The sequence below is a fragment of the Camelus bactrianus genome, chromosome 3 (assembly GCF_048773025.1).
Source record: "Camelus bactrianus isolate YW-2024 breed Bactrian camel chromosome 3, ASM4877302v1, whole genome shotgun sequence".
NCBI lineage: Eukaryota > Metazoa > Chordata > Mammalia > Artiodactyla > Camelidae > Camelus > Camelus bactrianus.
In genome coordinates, this window is record NC_133541.1 from 93,705,090 (window position 1) to 93,721,528 (window position 16,439).

General features: G+C 35.2%; 2 protein-coding genes across 3 annotated transcripts in view; one reads left to right on the forward strand and one right to left on the reverse strand.

Moving 5' to 3' along the window:
• Positions 1-16,439, reverse strand: part of KIF3A (kinesin family member 3A) — a 200,079-nt gene that overhangs the window by 35,677 nt on the left and 147,963 nt on the right. The gene's annotated exons all lie outside the window — the stretch shown is intronic.
• The window catches only part of RAD50 (RAD50 double strand break repair protein), a 78,563-nt gene that overhangs the window by 28,835 nt on the left and 33,289 nt on the right, over positions 1-16,439 (forward strand). For both annotated transcript variants that reach the window (XM_045507827.2, XM_010971591.3), the window contains exons 6-13: positions 5,484-5,612; positions 5,851-6,016; positions 6,727-6,920; positions 7,538-7,744; positions 8,771-8,953; positions 9,396-9,553; positions 12,170-12,345; positions 12,863-13,100. In XM_045507827.2, coding sequence (XP_045363783.2) covers positions 5,484-5,612; positions 5,851-6,016; positions 6,727-6,920; positions 7,538-7,744; positions 8,771-8,953; positions 9,396-9,553; positions 12,170-12,345; positions 12,863-13,100 — 1,451 coding nt within the window. The remainder of the gene's footprint in view (positions 1-5,483; positions 5,613-5,850; positions 6,017-6,726; positions 6,921-7,537; positions 7,745-8,770; positions 8,954-9,395; positions 9,554-12,169; positions 12,346-12,862; positions 13,101-16,439) is intronic.

Below are 16,439 nucleotides of genomic sequence, written 5' to 3' on the forward strand. Positions count from 1 at the left end.
GTGACAGTTCTTTATGTAATATGGATACAAATCCTAGTCCGATATGTGTTTTGCAGATATTTTATTTTCTTTCCTACTTTCCAAAGGTCAGGAGTTTTTAATTTTGATTAAGTCTAGTTTATCAAATTTTGTTCTTAGTTTTTGCTTTTTGTTTTTCTTATCTAGGAAATATTTGCCTGACCCAAGGTCATAAAGATTTTCTTCTGTGTTTTCTTGAGGTTTTTATAGGTTGGATTTTTATGTTGAAGTATATGCCCCACTTTCAGGTTAATTTTTGAATATGGTGTGAGGTAAGGTTGAGGTTTACTTCTTTACATACAGACATCCAATCATTCCAGTGCCCAGAGCCTACAGTCTTTTTTTTTCTTTTCTTTTCTTTCTTTTTTTTTCTTTTTTTTTTTAATTGAAGTATAGTCAGTTTATAGTGTTGCATCAATTTCTGGTGTACAGCATGATGTTTCAGTCATACATATACATACATGTATTCCTTTTCATGTTCTTCATTATAGGTTACTACAAGATATTAAATATAGTTCCATGTGCTATACAGTATAAGCTTGTTGTTTATCCCATATATAGTTGTTAGCATCTGTAAATCTCAGATTCCCAATTTATTCCTTCCCATCCCCATCCTACCCTGGTAACCATAAGTTTGTTTTCTACGTCTGCAAGTCTGTTTCTGTTTTGTAAATAAGTTCATTTGTGTGTTTTTTTTAGTCCTCATATGAGTGATACAGTATTTTTCTTTCTCTTTCTTGCTTACTTCACTTAAAATGATGATCTCCAGGTCCATCCATGTTGCTGCAAATGGCATTATTTTATTCTTTTTTTTTTATCACTGAATAGTATTCCATTGTACAAATATAGTACAACTTCTTTACCCTGTCATCTGTTGATGGATTTTTAGGTTGTTTCCATGTCTTAGCTAATGTAAACAATGCTGCTATGAACACTGGGTGCATGTACCATTTGAATTAGAGTTTCCTCCAGATACATGCCCAGGTGTAGGATTGCTGAATCATATGGTAAGTCTATTTTTAGTTTTTTAAGGGATCTCTGTACTGTTTTCCAAAATGGCTACACCAAACTGCATTCCCACCAACACTTTAGGAGGGTTCCTTCTTCTCTACACCCTCTGTAGCATTTATTGTTTGTGGACTTTTTAATGTTGACCATTCTGACTGGTATAAGGTGATACCTCATTGTAGTTTTGATTTGCATTTCTCTGATAATTAGTGATACTGAGCAGTTTTTTTCATGTGCTTACTAGCCATTTGTATGTCTTCACTGGAGAATTGCTTGTTTAGCTCTTTTGCCCATTTTTGGATTAGGTTGTTTGTTTTTTGTTACTATGTTGTATGAGCTTTTTTGCATATTTTGGAGCTTAAGCCCTTGTCATTCACATCATTTGCAAATACTTTTTCCCATTCCATAAGTTGTCTTTTTGTTTTGTTTATAGTTTCCTTTGCTGTGCAAAAGCTTTTAAGTTTAATTAGATCCCATTTGTTTATTTTTGCTTTTATTTCTATTGCCTGGGTAGATTGCCCTAGGAGAACATTGCTAAGGTTTATGTCAAAGAATGTTTTACCTATGTTCTCTTCTAGGAGTTTTATAGTATCTTGTCTTATGTTTAAGTCTAAGCCATTTTGAGTTTATTTTTATGTATGGTGTGAGGGAGTGTTCTAACTTCATTGATTTACATGCTGCTGTCTAGCTTTCCCAACACCACTTGCTGAAGAGACTGTCTTTACTCCATTGTATGTTCTTGCCTCCTTTGTCAAAGATTAATTTACCAAAAATTTGTGGGTTTATTTCTGGGCTCTCTATTCTGTTTCATTGATCTATGTGCCTGTTTTTGCACCAATACCATGCTGTTTTGATTTCTGTAACTCTGAAGTATTGTCTGAAGTCTGGGAGGGTTATTTCTCCAGCTTCGTTCTTTTTCTTCAATATTGCTTTGACAATTCTGGGTCTTTTGTGATTCCATATAAATGTTAGGATTATTCGTTCTGTGAAAAATGTCCTGGGTAATTTGATAGGTATTGCATTAAACCTGCAGATTGCTTTGGGTAGTATGGCCATTTAAACAATAATAATTCTTTCAATCCAAGAGCATGGGATATCTTTCCATTTCTTTAAAATCATCTTCAATTTCCTTAGTCAGTGTTTTGTAGTTCTCCATGTGTAAGTCTTTCACCTCGTTGGTCAGATTTACTCCTAAGTATTTTATTTTTTTGGATGCAATTTTAAAAGGGATTTTTTTTTTACTTAACTTTTCTGATCTTTCATTGTTATTGTAAAGAAATACAACTGATTTCTGTATATTAATCTTGTATCCTGCTACCTTGCCAAATTCTTTTGTCAGCTGTAGTAGTTTTTGTGTGGAGCCTTTGGGATTTTCTATATATTGTATCATGTCATCTGCATGTAGTCATAATTTTACCTCTTCTCTTCCAATTTGGATCCGTTTTACATTTTTTTTCTTGACTGATTGCTATGGCTAAAATTTCCAATGCTGTGTTGAATGGAAGTGGTGAGAGTGGGCATCCTTGTCTTGTTCCAGATTTTAGCGATAAGCAGAGCCTACAGTCTTTATTGTTATACCACCCTGCCTCCCAATCTCATCTCCCATTTTTAAGTACATAGCTTTATGCAAGTCCTCTGAGTCTCCTACTTAGCCTGTACAGGTATGCTTCTCCTTATTGTGCTTTGTAGATACTGCATTTTTTACACATTGAAGGTTTGTGCCACAGCAACCCTACATTAAAGCAGGTCTATTGGTGCCTTTTTTCCAGTCGCATTTGCTCACTTTGTTTTTCTGTGTTATGTTGAGGTAAGTGTTGCAATATTTCAGTCTTTATCATTATTATATTTATTGTGGTGATCTATGATCAGTGATCTTTGATATTACTATTGAAATTTTTGGGGGGTAGAGCAGTCAGAATGCTAATATAAAACAGTGACTTTAATTGATAAATGTTGTGTGTGTTCTGACTGCTCTACTGACCAGCCATTTCCCCCATCTTTCTCTGTTTCTTTGAGCCTTTCTACTCCCTGAGACACAACAATATTGAAATTAAACCAATTAATAATCCTACAGTGACCTCTAAGTCTTCAAGTGAAAGGAAGAGTCACACGTCTCTCACTTTAAATCAAAAGCTAAGAATGATTAAGCTTAGTAAGGAAGGTATATGAAAAGCCAAGACAGGCTGAAAGCTAGGCCTCTTCTGCCAATTCATTAGCCAAGTTGTGAATGCAAAGCAAAGTTCTCAGAGGAAATTAAAAGTGCTACTCCAGTAAACACAGAAATGATAAGAAAGTGCAACAGGCTTAGTGCTGATGTGGAGAAGGTTTTAGTGGTCAGAAGATCAAAGCAGCCACAACATTCCCTTAAGTCAAAGCCTAATCCAGAGCAAGGTCCTAACTCTCTTCAATTTTGTGAAGGCCAAGAGAGGTAAGGAAGCTGTAGAAGACAAGTTTGAAAATAGCAGAGGTTGATTCTTGAGATTTAAGGAAAGAAGCCATCTCTGTAACATAAAAGTGCAAAGTGAAGCAGGAAGTACTGATGTAGAAGCTAGAGCGAGTCATCCAGAAGATCTAGTTAAGATCATTAATGAAAGTGGCTACACTACCCAGCAGATTTTCATTGGAGACAAAACAGCCTTTTATTGGAAGGAGATGGCATCTAGGACATTCATAGCTAGAAAGGAGAAGTTAATACCTGGCTTCAGAGTTTCCAAGGACAGGCTCACGGTTGTTGTTAGGGACTAATGCAGCTTGTGACTTTAAGTGGAAGCCAGTGCTCATTTACCATACCAAAAGTCCTAGGGCCCTTAAGAATTACGCTAAATCTACTGTGCCTGTGCTCCATAAATGGAGCAACAAAGGCTGGATGACAGCACATTTGTTTACAACATGGTTTACTGAATATTTTAAACTCACTGTTGAGATCTACTGCTCAGTAAAAAAAAAAAAAAAGAATTTTTTTCCAAACTATTACTGCTTATTAACCATGAATCTGGTCACTCAAGAGCTATGATGGAAATGAACATGAGATTCACGTTGTTTTCATGCCTGCTAACACAACATCCATTCTACAGCCCATAGATCAAAGAGTCACTTTGACTTTCAATTTTTTTGAAGAAATACATTTCATAAGGCTCTTGCTGCCATAGACGTGATCCCAATACGGATCTGGGTAAATTGAAAACCTTCTGGAAAGGATTCACCATTCTAGATGTCATTAAGAACATTCATGATTCAGGGGAAGAGGTCAAAAAGTGAACATTGTGGTTTTTTTAGATGTAATACTATTGCATACTTTTACAGTATTGTGTAAACAGTTTTCATATGCACTGTGAAGCCAAAAAAATTCATTTGACTTGTTTTATGGTGATACTCACTTTATTGTAGTGATCTGCAACTGAACCTGCTGTATCTCTGAGGTTTGCCTGTAGTGTCGTGATGATTAGAGAGAATGTACAGCAGCACTTAGTACAGTGTCTGCAGTAGAGGTATTTAGTCAGTGATAGCTGTGACTATTATTATTGGTAAAATTACTTTTTCAGATCTCTCATTCAGCTAACATACTGAACACCTGTTACATGTCCTGGGGATGCATTAGTGAACAAAGTTAAAGTTTCTATGGTGATTACATGCTACCCATTAGTATACAAATCACAAAATATGGTATTAATGTAATTTTATTAAATGACATTGAAGGTAAGGATGCATTTTGATGCAGCTATGAAGGCCTACAACTAATATCTGTAATAATGATGTTAGTTAAAAAATTACATTCTAAAAATGTCTTAGAAAAGGAATTGGTCAGCCTTGGAATCATAGAGGCAAACCCTGGAAGAGTATCCCAACATCATTCAAGGAGAGAATACTCTGAGCCAGGTCACTCATGTTCCTCATAAGGTAACCACCTGTCCCTGGAAGCAGGCCACTGAGATCGTTTGTCGCACTTCACTTGCCCTCAGTCCTCTGTGCTTGAGCAGACTTTGAATCAAAATATAGTTTTCCATGTAAATTTACCTACAGGCTCAGGATGCACTGGTGACACACCATGAGTTTCTAGTCCATGCAGTAGTTCTGTTTTCTTTTTTAATAAGCATAATAGTTAACCTTTAAGGAGTAAGTTCATAAAATGTGATACTTTTATCACATTTGTGATAATGTGATAATGTAGCTCTAAGTACCCAATGAATGAATGATTTTTATGGGAGGTGTTGAGGGCAAGGGATGGGCTTTGGAGTTGGTAGTGGAGTTTAACTCCTGCTTTTCTTTACTAGCTGTGAGGAGTTGGACAACTTACTTAATGTCTCTGATCCTCAGTTTCTCTCTGCCCCCTTGATAGCATTGTTAGCATTAAATGAGATCACTTTTACTAAGTGAGTGGCCCTGGGACATCTTATTATCTTTAATTATTTACAGTGTAAACTACAGTGAATTTTATTAAGAAGAGTGTTTATTTTCAGGATCGTCTAAAAGAAATTGAACAAAATCTCTCTAAAATCATGAGACTTGACAATGAAATTAAAGCCTTGGATAGCCGGAAGAGGCAGATGGAAAAAGATAATAGTGAACTGGAGCAGAAAATGGAAAAGGTTTGTGGTAGTAGAATTTTGTTCTCCTTCAGAATTTTGAGGTTTAGTGTAATGAACCTCATTTGATTCTGTTTTGCCCCTCATATTTTGAAACAAACATACACATTTTGATGTTTGTGTTACTTCCATGCTTACATTAAAAGGAAGGATACTGAATAAGCTTTGGTATTTTGTACCTCAGAGTGATACCTTGTATTTCCCGTTACTTATTAAACGTCTTCATTTTGGTTCTACATAGGTTTTTCAAGGGACTGATGAGCAACTAAATGAGTTATATCACAATCATCAGAGAACAGTAAGGGAGAAAGAAAGGAGACTGATAGACTGTCAGCGTGAACTGGAAAAATTAAATAAAGAATCTAGGCTTCTCAATCAAGAAAAATCAGAACTACTTGTTGAACAGGGTAGGTCTTTTTCCCTATTATAGTATTATGCATTTTCTGCATACATAAATGATGAGTCTCCATGGAATTACACTGAGTGAAAAAAAGTCAATCTCAAAAGATTATGTAGAGTATGTTTCCATTTTATATAACATTTGGAAATGCCAAAATTTTAGAAATACAGAACTAGATTAGTGATTGCCAGGGATACCCAGTAGGAGGAGGGGCAAGAGAAAGGTTAGTGTGGTTATGGTTTTAAAAACAATAAGGGAGATTCTTGTGGTATTGGAACTGTTCAGTATCTCGACTGTCATGTTGTATATATGAACCTACACAGTCGATAAAATTATATAAAACTTAATACAAACATACATGAGTAAAACTGGGGAAACCTGAATAAGATTGATGGATTATATCACTGTCAATATCCTTGTGATATTATACTATTGTTTTGCAGATTACTAAAAGAAAACACTTTTTTTTTTCTACTCAGAACAATTCTGATACCAGATTTTTCCACACTAAGCAATCCTCCAATTTTCAGTGGACATCAGCTGAGTGTCATATAATTTAATTCCTTTCTCACACTCACTGTCCAGACAGCACAGACCCCACAGGTTAGGAGCTCAGTCTCATGAGACTGCCTCCCACTGCACTTCAGATACCAATCCCACGTCCTAGGTTGTCTGGCACCTGTACTTCTGAAATACTATGATTATGTTTTTTTAAAGGTCGTCTACAGCTACAGGCCGATCGTCATCAAGAACATATTCGAGCTAGAGATTCATTGATTCAGTCTTTGGCAGCACAACTAGAATTGGATGGCTTTGAGCGTGGACCATTCAGTGAAAGACAGATAAAAAATTTTCACAAACTTGTGAGAGAGAGGCAAGAAAGGGAAGCAGAAACCACCAGCCAACTGATAGTAAATATTGTTTACTTTTTTGTGTGTCAGATTCTCTAGTAGAATTGTTTTAAATTTAGGGTGGACCTTATTTTGTCATATTTTTGAATTAGTGTTAGAATAAAATTTGCTATGAACTAGGAAAAAAGCCTTAATGGAAGCAAATTTTTTAAAAGTTTGTAATGTTAAAAATATGAAGAAAATACAGGCCTATTTTTTTTTGTTTTTGGTTTTGTTTTTTGGGGGGGTAAATTTCCTTTTTAAAGCTAATCATATAGAAAAAGTTTGCTCAGAGTTAATAATGATTGTCTCTGGGAGATTGTTGTTACATTTTTTCATACTTGGCTATATTTTCCTCAGTGTGCATGTGTTACTTTTGCAGTGAAGAAACTTTCTTAATGAATTTTTTAAAAAATATTTTATTTATTTATTATTGTATTGCTTAATTATTTATTTTTTTTATTTTGGCAGGGAAGGGAGGTAATTGGGTTTATTTATTTTTGAGGGAGGTACTGGGACTGAACCCAGGACATCGTGCATGCTAAGCATGCACTCTACCACTTGAGCCCTCTACCCTCCTTAAAGAATTTTTTTAGTGAAAAAAATTGTTAATGCTCATTCTTCTCATATGTATTTAGAATGACTTTGCAGAAAAAGAGACACTGAAACAAAAACAGATAGATGAGATAAGAGATAAGAAAACTGGACTGGGAAGAATAATTGAGCTAAAATCAGAAATCCTAAGTAAGAAGCAGAATGAGCTGAAAAATGTGAAGTATGAATTACAGCAGTTGGAAGGATCTTCAGACAGGATTCTTGAACTGGACCAGGAGCTCACAAAAACTGTAAGATATTATTTGAGTAATGTAATTTTAAGGGGTAAGACATTTAGAATCTTACATTCTAAAGTATTTTATCTGTTGCTTATCCTAAGATTATGACTTCTTAATTAAAATTCTTAATCACCTAACTCTTGTCCTGGAATTTGGTGGACTGAAAATTAGAATTACCTAAGGAAGCTTTTAAAAAATACCTTTTCTTAGACCTTAGACCTTCCAAATAAAAATCTCTAAGAGTGGGGCATGGAAATGTGTGTTCAAAACAAAACTAGGTGATTCTTATGATACCTTGGTTAAGAGCCACTTATCTAAGTTAAAAAAAAAGTTTTTTTCCCTTTAGGTTCCACACATTAGGTTTTATATGATTATTACCATGTTCTCACTTTTTCCATGGAGAAAGTTTCTTAGCCCACCTCTTCCTTTCATGAATTTCCAAAATTTCTTCCTTGTTTCTAATCTGTCCCTTGCCTTCACATCTTCACTACCAAAATAAGCATCCTAAAAGCTTGGCAAATCCCCCTTTCAGATCACATCTTGATAATTTAAATATTTCTTTTTGCTCCCAAACTTAACCATATAGCATACATTTTTGTCAGTTTAGCACTTTATCACAGTATTACTCTGTTGTGATGGGGAGGTACTGGTCAGGGACCACACCACACTATTCTTAGTTTCTATATGCCAGGCAGTGTAGTCAGTTACATAGGTACTTTATAAATGCTTAATTATTGACTGAAGAGTCACTAAACTGTACAGGTCAACGTATTTCTCTTAATTTTGCCCTAATTCTCGTATTTCCCTCCTGTTTGACCCTTCCAGATTTATTTACTAATTCTCTACCATTATAATATAGTAAGGTAACTTTGTAAGATTTTTTTCTTAAAAATCTTATTCCCTTTGTTTTTTCTGTTGTTGTATAAAAGGATACAGTAATACTTTGACCATTCTGAGAAGTAGCTGATTTCTAATACACTTTGTGATTATTTTAACACAAATATATAAACCTGTGCATTTGTTTGAATTATTGATAAGGAACGTGAGCTAAGCAAGGCTGAGAAAAACAGCAACATAGAAACTCTAAAAACAGAAGTAATAAGCCTTCAAAATGAGAAAGCAGACTTAGACAGGATCCTGCGTAAATTGGACCAGGAGATGGAGCAGTTAAACCATCATACAACAACACGCACCCAGATGGAGATGCTGACCAAAGACAAAGTATGACCTTTCTTTTTGTTCTAATTATAATTTCTGGTATTTAAATAGCTTATTTTACATTTATAATTGTTATTCTGTGCAGTATCTAGTTGGTATTGTCTTTATATTTTGGGGATTAAGTGAGCTTAATACTCTAAAAATGGACTGTCAAGCTTAAAACCTATTTTCTAATTACAAAAAAAATGGAGAAATATATATAAGCACATACATAGAAATTGCTATTAATTTTTATTGATTACTATACAGAAGTTTTAATTTTTTTCTCTTATGGCTTAGGAGGTCCACCCCCACTTTAAGACTTTAAGAAATCTTATATTTTCTTACATTTTTATAGTTCTATTTTTTAAGCCTAAAAGTTTAATCAATCTAAAATTTATTTTTGTTCTTTATGTAATGTGGAGATAATGAGCTTTATTTTTTAAAGATTTTTTTTCTCCTTTAGGCTGACAAAGATGAACATATCAGAAAAATAAAGTCTAGGCACAGTGATGAATTAACTTCATTGCTAGGGTATTTTCCCAACAAAAAACAGCTCGAAGACTGGCTTCATAGTAAATCAAAAGAAATTAATCAGACCAGGGACAGACTTGCCAAACTGAAGTAAGTAGTTACAACATTTGAAGATGTAGTAGAGCTCTTATTTCATAATTTCATTTTTAATTATTTTAAGATCATTTATTGTCATGAAATGGTATGTCTTATTCATTGACTTTGTCCTATATTTTACAAATTAAGTAAAATGGTAACAGATGGTAATTTGGACCTCTTGTTCCTTGAAGGTTTGCAGAACTAAGTTAAGAAGATTAAAATTCTCCTTTATAAAAAGTGAGATCTGAAACTATTAAACTCCTAGAAGATAACATAGGGGGAAAGCTTCATTATATTGAAATTAGCAAAGATTTCTTGGGTATGACACCAAAAGCACAGACAACAGAAGCAAAAATAGACAAATGGGACTACATCAAACTTAAAAATGTCTAAATAGCAAAGGAGATGATCATCAGAAGGAAAAGGCAATCCACAGAATGGGAGAAAATATTTGTTAACTATATATCTGATATTATCCAGAATAATAACTCCTACAACTCAATAATAAAAAAAAATACCCAGATTAGAAAATGGGCAAAGGACTTGAATAGACTTTTCTCCAAAGAAGATGTACAAATGGCCAACGAGCACATGGAAAGATGCTCAAAATCACTAATCATCAGGGAAATGCAAATCAGAACCACAGTGATACATCCCTTCACACCAGTTAGGATGACATTACTATCAAAAAAACAAAATAACAAGTGTTGGTGACGATATTGAGAAATTGGAACCCTATGAATTATTAGTGGGAACATAAAATGGTGCAGTTACTATAGAAAACCTGGAGGCTTTTCAAAAAGTTAAGAATTACTGGATGATCCAGCAATTCCACTTCTGAGTATACATTTAAATGCATTAAAAACATGATCTTGAAGAGGTATTTGCTAATCCTTGTTCATTGCAGCATTATTCATAGTAGCCAAGAGGTGGAAGTAAACAAGTATTCATGGATGAAGGAATAAAGGAAATTTGATATATGTATAATGGAATATTATTTATCTTTTAAAAAGGACATCTCATATGTTACAACTTGATGAACCTTGAGGACATTACACTAAGTGAAATAAACTAGTCACAAAAGACAAATAGTGCATGGTCTACTTACATGAAGTATCCAAAGTTGTCAAACTCTTAGGAAGTATATAGAATGGAGATTCAAAGCAGCCAGAAGCCAGGTGACTGGTGGGGGTGATGGAGGGAGAAGGGGAGTTGTTCAGTGGGTACAGAGTGTCGGTTTTGCACAATGAAAAAGTTTTAGAGCTCTGTTGCACAACAGTGTGCATATAGTTAACACTACTGTACTGTACACTTAAAAATATTAAGAAAACATTAAGATGTTAAATTTTATGTTTTTCCCACAGTTTAAAAAAGTGATCAATTTTTTCAGAAACCACCTTGAGTGGTGCTTGGATAAGAGGGTCAGAAATTACACACACACACACACACACACACACACACACAGAAAAATTCCACACAGATCTTTGAGGAATATAATGGATTTGGACATGTTATATTGTGTTTCTCGTGAAAATGTCTGTTAGGGAATAGAATTTTGGAGTTTGAAGTTCAGAAGATTGGAAGTTGTTGCTTTGTAAGTGATAATTAGAGTCAAGTAGAGTCACTTGAAGGAGTTATACAAAGAGAAAAGAAAGAATTATAGTCAGACTGCTGGAAAACACTAACATTTAAACTGTTGGCAGGCAAAGGAAGAGGAGAAAGTGAAGAGCCAGACAGGAGTGGTGTCTGGGATGCCTTGAGAAAATAGTCTTCCAAGGAGGGGGTCAACAGTGTTTGGTGCTGCTAAGATAGTAATCTTGACGAGCAGTGCTCAGTGGCTAGGATGGCCTTCATCTGCATGCTATTTTTCTTCCAAATTTCACTGTGACTCACAATGGGAATTATCAGGATGAGGCATGTGTGCACTTACAGTTATTTGAAACTAATTTCTTAAAATAATACCTAGCCTAACTGTGCACAGTCTACTCCAATATAGTCTACATGTTTTTTAATTTTTAAAAAAATGCTGAATACAATGTATTAAATTGATTACATTACTTGCTTAGTGCATCATAGCCTGTAAATTGAAAAACCTTGATCTGTGTGGCTGGCTAGGATGATATTTAAGAGTTAAAGTGGAGATAAATTGTACTTGCGAGCAAAGTCTTTGATGAATGAGAGGGAATGAATGATCAGGTTGTAAGTAGATGACTGCAACCAGGAGGGGAAGTTTTTATAGGAGACAACGGAAGAACAATTGTGAAAGGATCCAAATGGAATTAGGAGGATGTTTCCCTTTTCTCTCCCTCCAGTAGATCCAGCAAGCATATTCTCCTTGCTGAGGCCCTTAATCCAAGATTAAGACAATGAACCCCCATAAAGCAGGCAGAGTTTTGTCTATACACGTTTTTCTGGGAGCAGGCCTATGACCAGGGTTGGCAGGTGAGTCAGTGTCCTAGGGTTCAGGCAGTAGTGAGCTATTGCCATGACTTCTTGATAAAAAGTACTTGGTCAGAGCAAACCTTTATAATATTTGTTGGCAGAATTTGTTTTGGATCTACCTACTCAAACTTTTCAAACTTACTTCCTATGTTTTAAAATTGTAATCCATATTTGGTCTTATTTTAGCAAGGAACTAGCTTCAGCTGAGCAAAATAAAAATCATATAAATAATGAGTTAAAAAGGAAGGAAGAGCAGTTATCCAACTATGAAGACAAGCTGTTTGATGTCTGTGGTAGCCAAGATTTCGAAAGTGATTTAGACAGGCTTAAAGAGGAAATTGAAAAATCCTCAAAACAACGAGGTAAGTTAATCTACTTTATATTATCAGGGCATTTTAACATTTTTGAATTTTCATTCACAAGTAACTACTAAGGATGGAAGATTTTAAAACTTGGTTCTGGAGCCAGGGGGCTTAAGTTTTAGTCCTGGTTCTACAGCATACTTGCTATGTCTTTGGGCAAATTGTTAAAGCCTTTGTATACTTCAGGTCATTACTTGAGGACAGAATTGCCTACCACATGTAGGGTGTTAGGGAGGAGTAAATCAGATTATAGTTGTAGAGCTCTTAGAATAGTTTCTGGCACATAATAAGCTCTTAAATTTTATTATACTTTTTTGTGTGTTACCAGAAAATAATTTATACAAATCTGAATGTATTGTGCCCTTTGGGAGAAGATATAAATATCAGAATTTTTATTTCTTCCATAATGTGTTTATAATGCAGGAATAATAATCATATATTTACAGAAAAGGCTGTAACCATATTGATAAAACTATATTTTATATTCTTTTCACTGGGAATATATTTTCTTAAAAAGCCATGTTGGCTGGAGCCACGGCAGTTTACTCCCAATTCATTACTCAGCTTACGGATGAAAACCAGTCGTGTTGCCCTGTCTGTCAGAGAGTTTTTCAGACAGAAGCTGAATTACAAGAAGTCATCAGTGATTTGCAGTCTAAGCTGCGGCTTGCTCCAGATAAACTCAAGTCAACAGAATCAGAGCTAAAGAAAAAAGAAAAGCGGCGTGATGAAATGCTGGGACTTGTGCCCATGAGGTGAGAATGTGGATTTACTGTTACTGTGCATGTAGCTGTCCAATGCCTAGCATGTGGTAGATATCAGTAAGCATGAGATGAATGAATAAAAGTTAAAGTCAGGATTCTAAGCCAGTATACCCATCTCATGTTTATGTGATAACAAAAAATAATTACTTTGTTTTAAGGTAAGCTTGCTTTTTAAACTAATCACAAGGTAGATATAATCTGTGTGTGTATATTTTTCCTGAGACTTGACTTAAGGGCAGAAATTTTGACAGATTTATAACAGTTTGCTTTTGTGTCACTTTCTGAACCCAGCAAAAGAATTAAAGTACTGGAAAGCTCCCCCAAAGGCAAATTTTAAACTATGCTTTTATATCTTTCCCACTTTCAAAAAGAATGAATCATAGATGGTTTCTATAGTTATTTTCCCTTGCTTGCATAAGAAATTCAGATGATGGTCTACATATAAATAAAATCAAGTCAGGAAGTATGTGATGCTTGCCTTGGTGTCTCCAAGAACATGGAGCACAGAGCTGGTCACAGAGACCAATAAGTCATGACCGTCAAGTTGCTGATAGTCTGTATAAGGAGACAAGCTCTCAGAATCAGACATTTAGAAAGCTGGGCTTAATAAAGTACTTAATTATTTCAAACAAATGCATTAGTTAAAAAGAGAGAAACCAGTGGACCACAGAATGACCATAGGATTTTGAGAACAAGGTAGAGAGGGAATGTAAAGCATAGGAAAGTTGGTTCAACTCAGTTACGATAAGGAAAGAGGACAGGGAAATTAGACCAGTGTGTGTGATGGGTAGGAGGGTATGACCTGTGCTGCAGTAGAAATGTTGTTTGCAACATTGTAAACTGACTATACTTGAATAAAAAAAGAATGCATTTTAAAAAATACATTTTTTCAATGTTGTGTGGAGTTTGAGAACTTATTTATAGGGATTGATTCCCACAAGTTGGGAAGATAGAGCTACATTATATTCAGGTCTAGTTATAGCTCTTAGTACCTCACAACAATGATTTACTATGATTTTTCATGGTTCTTTGGGATGATTTAGCTTAGCTAAGTCATTCTCACTTGGGGTCTTTCATGCAGTTGTAGTCAGATGTTGGCTTCAATCATTTCAAGGCTCTACTGGATGGAATGTTCAAGATGGTTTACACACATGGCTGGTGGTGATGCTGACTGTTGGCTAGGAGCTTAGCTGGGGCTATCAAACAGAACACCTTCACATGGCCTCCATATGTGTCTTGGGCTTTTGGCAGCATAGTGGCTGGATTACCAAAGGAAGTATCCTAAGAGCAAGTGTCTTAAGGCCTGGGCCCAGTCATTGGCAGTGTTACTTTTGCTGTTTTCTGCTGTTCGGAGTAGTCACAGAGCCTGTCAAGATTCAATGAGAGGACACAGCTCCACCTCTCTATGGGAAGAGTGTCAGAGTACTTGTGGCCAGCTTTATTCCACATAGTATCCCAGTATCTGGAGTGGCACTTGTGTATCATTTTGGTCACCACACATAAAGTAAGATAAGCTGAAGCTGGAAGAGCAAATGTATAGTCTGTCAGGTGATGATCAATACCATGGAGGAGCACATGAGGGGTGGTGGAAGGGGCGTTACTGATGGAGCTGGCATTTGAGTGGAGACTTGAGAGAAGTGAGGGAGGCAGCTGGGCAGCTGTCCAGGAGAAGAGCATTCCAGGCAGTATAAAATCACTGAGGCATGTTTGACCCCCAGGCCAAAGGGGAAAGTGGTTGAAAATTAGGTCAGAGAAGTAGAAAGGAGCCAGATCCTGCTTATCCACTTTGAGGAAAATGTATTTTCATTTAAAACCCCCAACTCACCAACACTTAATATAAGACCATTTGTTGTGAATGAAATCTCAGATGGAAATGTAGCTATTTATCATTTTGCTTAATACTGACTCGGGTTCATTTTTTTATAACACCTCATTAAAATAAAACTCAATCAATATATTTCCCCATTTCTCCCAAAGGTTTTTTATTCAGAACTGTATCTGTGTTGGTCCCTTTTATGTAAAATCCCCTTGGCAAATGAATGCTGTCCCAAAACTGAGTTTCTGAAAATTTTAAGAAAGCAAAGCAGAAAACCCTACTAGGTAGTAGTAGTCCATTCGCTCAGGATATAGATTTACTTTTTTTCTTAGAATAATTGTTTTAGCATCTTAGGTAACATCAAAAAAGAAGGCATCAAAACTTGGACCACATCAATAAGGGTTTTTGTGTGTACATGTAAAAATGTTAAAATTGAATAGATGCCTGTAGTTCTTTACAAAGAAGTCCCAGTCAGGTGAATGCTTGACTGTCATTAGGCTTTCATAGCTTTGTCGCTTTTTAGGTGCTGGCACATAACTTAAGATCAACTTCTGGTCTATAATAATCAGGAAATAATGCAAGCATGGATTACTCATTATCTGCATACTTTTATATATATTCAGGGAACTTTTTCATTTCTCTGGTATAAAAAATTAAAGGTCTTCTGTCACCACAGATCAGTTCAGGTTGGTATTTCTTGGTCATAGTATGGTAGGTTTTTTAAAAACCATTAATAGTATGCAAGCGCTAACCCTTGAGTTACTAGTTTATTGTAAGACTCTTATTAGAAACCAATTTAATTTATTATACTAATTTAATTTTAATTAAGAATGTGGAACTTTTTCAAAATAAGCTTAATAGCTTTTTTTTTTTTTTAGATGAACAAATTTTATTGTTTCAGAGGTGTCAACAAAAATAGGTGTGGGCCAGAACCTGCCATAGGTGTTGGTAATTCATCGGTTAGAGTAGCAGCAGTAAAGTGGGTTAACAGCTTTTGTAGCATAAACCCCTGAAGCATTTGAGTGGTTTTCCTTCCTTCCTTCTTTCTTTCCTTTCTCCTGTCCTTCTGTCATGATTTAAACTTTTTATTTTAAAATAATTTAGACTTACAGAAAAATTACCACAATAGTACAAAGAATTCATATATACCTTTCACCCAGCTTCTCCTGATGTTCACAGTTTGTGTAACCATAATATTGTTATCAGAAAAAATCAAGAAATTGACATTGTTATAATTCTGTTAACTAAACTATGAATCGTATCTGAATCTTAGCGGTCTTTACATTAATATCCTTTTTCTATTTCAGGATCTAACCCAGGATCCCCACATTGCATCATCTTGTTATTTCTCCTTAGGCTCCTGCAGTCTTTAACAGTTCTTCAGCCTTTCTCTGTCTTTCATGATCTTGATACTTAGGATGAGTATGGTCAGTTAATTTGTACAATACATTTCGGTTTGGCAAACAGCATGGTAAAAATTGTTACAATTAAGATCTACCAATAGATACTACAAT